The sequence below is a fragment of the Henckelia pumila genome, chromosome 4 (assembly GCF_033568475.1).
Source record: "Henckelia pumila isolate YLH828 chromosome 4, ASM3356847v2, whole genome shotgun sequence".
NCBI classification, from domain to species: domain Eukaryota; kingdom Viridiplantae; phylum Streptophyta; class Magnoliopsida; order Lamiales; family Gesneriaceae; genus Henckelia; species Henckelia pumila.
This window is the reverse complement of record NC_133123.1, coordinates 105,388,271-105,396,601: the sequence shown is the minus strand read 5'-3', so window position 1 is coordinate 105,396,601 and position 8,331 is coordinate 105,388,271. Positions and strand designations below refer to the sequence as shown.

General features: G+C 34.5%; 1 protein-coding gene across 3 annotated transcripts; it reads right to left on the bottom strand.

Moving 5' to 3' along the window:
- Positions 1–2,810: 2,810 nt before the first annotated feature.
- Positions 2,811–6,249, bottom strand: LOC140866087 (equilibrative nucleotide transporter 3-like). 3 transcript variants are annotated; one of them, XM_073270969.1, is made up of 10 exons: positions 6,105–6,249; positions 5,059–5,132; positions 4,864–4,968; positions 4,468–4,623; positions 4,235–4,378; positions 4,041–4,146; positions 3,758–3,930; positions 3,499–3,662; positions 3,143–3,401; positions 2,811–3,067 (listed from the first exon to the last, which is right to left on the bottom strand). In XM_073270969.1, the coding sequence occupies exons 2-10, from the start codon at positions 5,101–5,103 to the stop codon at positions 2,960–2,962; spliced, it is 1,260 nt and encodes a 419-aa protein (XP_073127070.1). In that variant the 5' UTR covers positions 5,104–5,132; positions 6,105–6,249; the 3' UTR covers positions 2,811–2,959. The 3 variants fall into 3 exon arrangements, with proteins under 3 accessions (XP_073127070.1, XP_073127071.1, XP_073127072.1); XM_073270970.1 differs by having other exon boundaries at positions 6,111–6,249; XM_073270971.1 differs by lacking the exon at positions 6,105–6,249 and adding an exon at positions 5,649–5,688.
- Positions 6,250–8,331: the final 2,082 nt, after the last annotated feature.

The window sequence follows — 8,331 nt, the reverse complement described above, 5'->3', positions numbered from 1 at the left end:
AATCAAGTTTTCTACATAAATTGTCTGGCCCAATCACGTGGCCTTGTTCGAAAAAAAAAACTACTCAATACATAAATTCATGATTTAAACAAAGTTTTTAATCATGAATAATAAAAAAAAAATAAGAAAAGAAGAAATCTTCTCTCCCAAGCAGTAGCCGCCTTGCGTCGTCTCCTTCTCGAAATTTTGGAACCCTTAAAATTAATTAAGATTTTCTATTTATAGCGCCCGGATCCCGTTCCAATTTTTTTTCCTTCACGAAATATAATTCTCAAAATATTTCTGACGTCGGAACATGGGCGCGCGCTGGAAAGGGTCCTTGCGCGCGCGCAGTGCAACAAAACAGAGGCTGTAACATCCTCTCGGGCGCATGCGAGACAGGATCTCGCCCGCGCGCGTGGTTATTTTTGTGTTTTTGGAATTTCCTTCTGCGTGCACGCGCGGTGTTGGTCCGCCCGCGCGCGACTCTGTAGCTCAGTTTTCTCCCAAAAGCTCCATTAACCTACAAAATTCAACCAGGAGAGTAGAATGCATGTACAATAAATAAAATACTAATAAAACACATGAAGTAAAATAAATGCATGCGAAATAAATATAAAAATAACACAAAATAATGTGTACACAACACACTTATCACCTCTCGCTATCGAGTATCTTTCAAGTAGTTGATGTCATGACCGATGAAGTGAAAAACTAGGCCATTCATATATTTTTTTTGGGAACAAAACTATGTTCATTCTATTGCTCAACTAAAATGGTCGCTAGTTTTTTCTTGGATTGGGTATTGAGGAATGATGTTCTTTTTTCACAAATCTCGATTATTTAATTGTTTAATATAGTTGGGTTTTTTTATTTTCAAATTGTGAAAAATAAGTAAAGACTGGAGGGTGGAAGTAACTCATAGTTCACAAATTAATGTAAGAATTTTCGGGTACCCAAACTTATCCGAAAAAATCGGATACCCAAGTCCACAAATTTAAGAATTTTTGGGTACCTCACAGGAACCCGATTTTTTCGGATCAAGTTCGGGGAGTGATTTTGACTATCCGACAAGTTGTATACCCGATCCGACAAACCCAAACCCACCAAACCCCACCCGATCCCCCCTAAATATAAGGGAGTTCATCCGGACCGGACCGAACCGAACCGAACCGAACCGAATTTCACCGAAAATTTGAACCGAAAACCGAACCAAATTTTGCGGTTCGATTCAGTTAAAAACAAAATTTTTTTCGGTTTTTGGGTTCGTTTTTCGGTTTAACCGAATTTCTATTTATTTTATTTTATTTAATTAATTTATACTTATTTATTAATAAAAAATTAAAAATTAATTAAAATATTTAAAAACAATTAAAAAATAAAAAACGATTTTCGGTTTGGTTCGGTAAACCTAAGTAAAAACACCGAACCGAATCGAAAATCGAAAATCCGAAAATACTAAAACCAAATTTTCGGTTTGGTTTTTGGTTTAAATCGAATTTTCAGTTTTGACTCAGTTCGGGCGGTTAACCAAACCGTGAACACCCCTACCTAAATATATGTACTTAATTGACATTAAATCTATATTCTTCACTAATACAGATATATATTTTGTTTAGAATAAAGATAGACATTAAATTTATATTCTTCGATATTTCAGATAGATATTAAGATATTAGATTTGAAGTCTTGATATAAAATAACTTTTAGCTACTTCAAGAACATCCAAATAAGATTAGAAGTTATGCAACAATGTAAAATTAGGAGTTGTGCTATTCAGGAGTATCATCATAAAAAATTATTTTTACTTCAATATAAAATTATAAAGTTATAATTATTTTTACGAGAGTGTTTATGTTGATAACATGTTGTGAATAATAAAGAATATAGAGATGAGATAATGATTAGATATATTTTTTTCCGTTAATGAAGACCTCCGTTTATATTACAAAATTTAAAAAATAGATAATACGATATCTTTTTTCAAAAATATTATCTCAACAATATCATCTACAATAGAAATATTTGATATTATTATTACTATTATTATTATTATTGCTCTTTTGTACGCATTGCGTGCAATTATATAGTTAAATAATTATTTAAATATGATAAATTTGTTGTTTTGAATTAATTATTTTTCATATTTATTAATTAATAGTAATTTATAATTTAAATTTTAATAAATAAAATACAATCTATTTTATTTTTTTGAAAAATTTAAATAGTTTATTCTTAACTTACCTACATTTTAAAATTCAATCATATATTTATTTAAGTTTTTAAATTTTAAAATTGAAGAACAAAATTATTTCCATTATGTTTCTTTTTTGACATGAATTCCTAAACAATAAACTCTTATATTAAAATATTTAGGAAATGAAATCTTAAATACAAATTTCTATGCCTGTGGATACTTATCCGTTAATGATAAATATAAATATTATTTATTATATATATATATATATATATATTTTGTATTTTTGTTTCAAATCAATTTAAATTTAAAAATAAAATCAAGACACACAAATAGAGAAAATCATGAACAAATGAAGTTTATAATATAGATAGCGATAGAGATTGAGAAAAAAATAGAGATTTTGTTCTTTTTTTTATAGTATTTTAGATATTTCGTCTTGGCCTTCACCAAATTAATTTTAATTCGGTTAGTAAGTGGTGCTCTTCTATAATAATCTTTAATTTAATAAGATGTAAGATATGAGGACATCGTTTTGTGTTGAATATAACTCGAAAAAAAATCTCAAAATAGCTGTCGTATTTCGGAAAATAATGCCAACAATCGAAAGTAGCAGAGCCAAATTTTTATTGCTCTCAAAATTTAAACCAAGTTACATAATATTACTTCGATCTTTTATGCTAAAATAACCTTTTAATCAAACTCTACAAAATATATATAGACAACTTTAAGTGAACAACTAATTCAAGAGAAGTCTAACTATAAAACATTGAGATCTATTTCTCACCAACCTTTCCCTATCAGCCATAACCAATCCAGTGTTACTCCGGCGAATATACCTCCAATAAGAAACACCACCAGTATGTTCCCCAAGGCGTTTTGCTCCGGCCCCTGCGGAATAAAAAATACATTACGAAATCTTCGATTTTACATGAACAAATCATGCACATCCAATATAACACTTGCCTTGTAGCCTTCTGGGGCGGAGGTGAGCACGCAAACGGTTAGATAACCGTTACTTAGCCCCAAGATGGATGTAAGCATTATCATCCATCCTTGATCACCGTACTTGGCAGTGAAGTAGAACGCGGGAACGAGTAGCAACCGAGCCATTACTGCCATCACGAGCCCTTTTCGAGACTTGAGCTTGATACACTCTATCAGTGGCACGTAACGCCCTATCAAGTCCCAAACGTTGTACATGGCAATGAGAACAAGCGCATACCTAAACATGACTCGAATCAGCAGAGTTCTTGGTTGGCCTAAAATTTATGGCATTTCTGTAAAGAGAACTAAGGCTATTGGGACTTGAGAAACTTTACCATCCGCCCAAGCTATGTGATCCGGTGTCCTCGGATATGAATCCAGGGAAGATCGATAGGGTGAGGGCGTATATGAAAAACAAATCGAATGCATAATCCATATTGCGGGATAGTAGTTCTTTGTTGCTCAGTCGCTCCAAATCTTTTGCTCCATTTTGATCAGCCTGCATAAAAATCGAGAGAAGACCGAATTTGGTTTGCTTTAATGGTAAGTTTCTTGGTTCTTTCTTTTAATCAAGTGTGGATTTCGGATGCCTACTTGTCCCGGTTGCCGCTCGACTCCTCCAGCAGCAAGATCAGCAGACACAGTTTTTGATCCCTCTGATGCTGCTTTGGAGCGATAGTATTTCACAATCGGAAGCTTTGGGAAAACGAAGGTGTAAAGTAGGAGGCAGAGCAGTTCGAAAAATGTCGAAATAGCAAAGAACATAACTGCATAGATTCAATTCAAATGGTAGAAAAGATTCAAAAACGTTGGCCATCATTTTGTTTTGCATTAAAATGTACTGAAGAATATTGAAGTTGATGGAGTTTAAATTTACTTGCTCCTTTCCGTAGACCATTTTTGGAATCCTCGAATGCTGCTTTGGTGATCAATCTCAGAGCAGATGTAAGAGCCCCCGAGGCAGCCAATCCAGCTAGAAATGACTGTTAAGTAATTCAAACCATGTCGTTTTTATCAGTTTTCGAATACCAAAAACAACAAAATATACCAGTTATCGTATGTAAAGTCAACCTGAATAAACTCAGGCTGCATAAAGGAGAGATCTCCAATCATTCCACCCTGAACATGAGCATCTGCAACTCCAAAAGCCGCACTTATTGCACATACACCGACGAATGTCCCTATCCCGCCTCGTCCTGATGTGGCTAAATCTAGCTACACCACATTGTAAGTGTCACAGACAAGAAGAAAGATGATGTAATGAACGATACACTTAACAAATATAGGATGACAGAGGCACTTACAACGAGCACCAAAAGTGTGCTTACGAAGAAAGCAGCGTATCCGAATATATTCCGTATTCTTGTATTGACTTTTGCCTCGTGATACGCCAGGATTGCAAGCGTTCCAAGCGCAAATGGTTGGTACACAAGTGTAAGCACTCTTGAGGAGTGGTATCGCTGATGGAAAACCAAGCACTTAATTTCGATATCATCATTATAAATATAAATCATACCATAGGACTCTTGAATGAAATAAGGTTAACATGGTAGTCTGCTAAAATTACTAGGGCCAAATAAGAATCAGGCTCATTTGATTCAACAGGTCTTGCATGATCTCAAAATGCCTCTACTCGAATGATCAATCTTCAAAACTATGTATGATTTTACACAACAAGGTGAAGAAATCAAGAGCGATACCGGGAACAAGTAAACATAGTAGTCCTCGATTGTCAACATGCTGTTCCAAGCAAAGAGGCATCCATTGCCAAGAAACCAACATACTACAATTGCAGCATACTTCCCCTGCTAGAGTAAAGTACTTGATTAGCATGATATTCCATCAACTGGAGAAAAGCATGAAGATTTCATTAAATGGGGAATAATCTTTGGAACCTTAAGATTAAATGCCGCCCCTTGTTCTACATCGGGAGGTGCCATACTGCTTGCTTTTCAATGCCTTTAATTTCCTACAACAAACCATTCAAAATACCACCTTTGTTTTAGCAAAAATAGTTGTTGTTCTTGGTAATCTGAATCACAGGACATACATGGTAAGAGAAAACAATGTAGTACCCCGTTTTTTCGAAACATTCCCTACTCGAAAATCTCACGGAATCCACTTCAATTCAGCATAAACATTGAAGTTATGTATGCATGCATGCGTAGAATAATACACACTCAATCATTCATATATAGTCTTTTACGACCAAAGGCTTCAGCACAGACTATTTTCCTTGTGCAATCCGTGCTAATTAGGAGTTACAACAACATATTTGTCACGGATTTCTTCTGACTCAAAAGCCTGATATTTCGTAGTGATGGTAATCTGAACTAGGGGTGGATTATACTGAATTCAAAATCTGTATGATTCTTTCAAAAACATATACTATTGGCATCTCATGCATAGATTTCATGTATCAATTACAAAAAATGCAAGCAACATTGCAAATTTGAAAGAAACCAATCAAACAGAAAAAAATTACCTTTTTGGGTTTTGCATCCAAACTCTAGGTTGTACTTGGACGGAATGATTTCAAATAAGTGGATTTCAAATATATTCAAAACACCATATATTTCAAATGACCTATTTTCATGTTATATAATATTTGGATATCAACTACATGTGTAAACAAGAAGTGTATGGAATTAAAATTTGATTTATTATTTCATTGTTAACCATAAAATACAATCCAAATCCGTGGATTTGAAATCTTATGTCTCAGCGCAACTTAAATGAAAATTTCATCAACTAAACATTTTTCTCTTTTAACCATCAAACTAATATTGTATTATATTATACTATATAAAAGTAGATAAAAATAAAAGTATCTGACTATAATAGTAATACAAATAAACAAAATTTCAAACAGTATAAGATCAAATACGCCTCTAAGAAAAAGAATCAATTTTGTGAACAGAAAACTTGTTAGCATACGTACACTTACGGAATGAAAGAGAGGGCAGAAACCCAGGAACCTATTTCTGCATGCAACGATGAATTTCGATCACCACTCTGCGATTACAGAATCTTTGTAGAATGATTAGTTATTATATAAAGAATTTTAATACGCATAAATATAATTAAAAAAATGAAACGAAATAGTGGAGAGGCGAAGAAAAAGAAAAGGGACCTTACGTAAAAAGGTGGGGTTGAATCGAATAACAATGTTTGAGAAATATATGGGAAACGGAATCTTAGCATACCTTATCTCATCTAATAATCTGGTAGTCCGTGGATAGTACTCGAAAGTCGAAGCACACACCATATATGCAAGATCTTTCTTACTTGTTTATATTTAATAAAGTGCAAGGATAATCATATAATTTCAAGTGTAATGTGTAACCCAACGTATAACACTATGTGTACATGTAGCATTATCCAATAAAAAATAGACGAAAACTCATGTGAGACAGATAAACCGACCAATACAAAAAAAATACATGATATATAATCGGATCTTAATCAATTCAGAGGCAAAAACTCCTTTGAGACGGATCAACCAAATGCAAAACAAATACCCGATATCAATTCAGGGATCCGAGTAAAGAAGCTCCGACTTCTCTTCACTCTTATCCCATCTCAATTCGCCCCAAATCCATTGTTCGAATTCGAAGACAAACGTGTTTTATCTTTTTGCTTTTGGGCGAATTTTGGACCCTTTTCGAGGTAATTTTTCAGGTTTCTTGTGGTAACCCGCTCCCAGATCACCTAGTTTACAATACTAGTATGCAATAAAATCTTAAAATACGAATACGAATAAAAACAGTGTACAACAAATCAACTGACAGAATACAATCGGCCTTAAAACCAAGGTGAAATATAGTTTTACAACCTCATCAAAACAGTACTGAAAACACTCTCAACCTGAGATTGGAAACAATCATGATCCAGAGAACAGCTGCAACGTCAATGACCACTCCCTCCAGGTCCATCCAACCTAAGGTCTGCCCCGTGGAATAGGGTGTCCAAGACAAAACCGAGGACGTGAGCGATAACAACACTCAATACGAAAGTATGAGTATACACATGCTATGATTGTTAATCCAAATATACGGCTACCAAAAATCTATCATGGTAAAACTCTGTTCAGTCAAGTGGTGTCATGGTATGTAGTACTCTGGATGATGATCAAGAGGTGGCTCACATACCAGAAATAATATTTGGATATCGGTGACCTGATCCTGTACAAACGGGTCTAAGCTTCACTCAAGAATACGGGGCTGAGCGACCCCAATATAGGTATATCAAGGTATATGATCAACATGATAATGTATGCAGCATAATAATCATGACATAATATATGCACATAAACATGCCATATAAAAATGCACATTTAATCAGGTTATCTCGGATAGTACATCCATACCTCTAATCAAACAACCTAGCAACTCTGTCTCAAAAGTCCAAGCTTATAAGCAATTAATTACAATATCACTCATTGCGTACTAAAAGTCTTAACTAGAGTAATAGCTACAATCAAAAGATAATTAGAGTCTAGACTTATATCTGTGTTCGTCTTCAGCTCACTGTTGACGATAACCCCAAAGCTTAGACCCAACATCGTTATGATCTCGGTAGCACTTCGTTATTGCCCGACCTTCGAGACGACGTTGGAATGGGAGAGGATATTGTAAATGGGCAATTGCAAATGGCAGCCTCGGCCCCTATATATGTTGGAGAACGCGGCGATCAGATCAATCAGGATTGATACCCGGTGCAGCGAAAGTTTAAAAATTTTATATGGAACGATTCCATAATGGGTATCAACCTTACGATTAAATTGTGTGTGTAAAAATTAAATAACAATTATAAATTTTTACCTTTAATCTCGAATCGAGATTTTTCGACACCAACAGATTTCTCTGCTCTTGTTGTATATCCCTGGAACTGATGGACGAACTGTTCTTCAATCAGGTCCACGAACGGATATTTAATCCCTCTGATAGATTGCACTAGAAAATCTATCAGAAGTTTCTACGAAGAGATTAACGAATTTGATCCGTTAAACCAGACTGCAATTCAAAATTCACAGACTGGATTTTACTGAGCAGAGGGGAGAGGGGTCGGCCACTACTAAGAGAAAAATAGGGTTTTTTTCAAAAATTGTGACCTATTGTGTGTAATTTCTGTACTGCAATAACTTATTTATAATGTAGGCCACTAAC

Bases quoted from the DNA above. Each gene is read 5' to 3' on its own strand.
- LOC140866087 (XM_073270969.1), bottom strand. From the start codon at position 5,103: ATGGCACCTCCCGATGTAGAACAAGGGGCGGCATTTAATCTTAAG. The intron at 3,663-3,757 runs GTAGGCATCCGA...ATTTTTATGCAG, and splicing joins TCGAGCGGCAACCGGGACAA to GCTGATCAAAATGGAGCAAA. The intron at 3,068-3,142 runs GCAAGTGTTATA...TTTATTCCGCAG, and splicing joins CCGCCCCAGAAGGCTACAAG to GGGCCGGAGCAAAACGCCTT.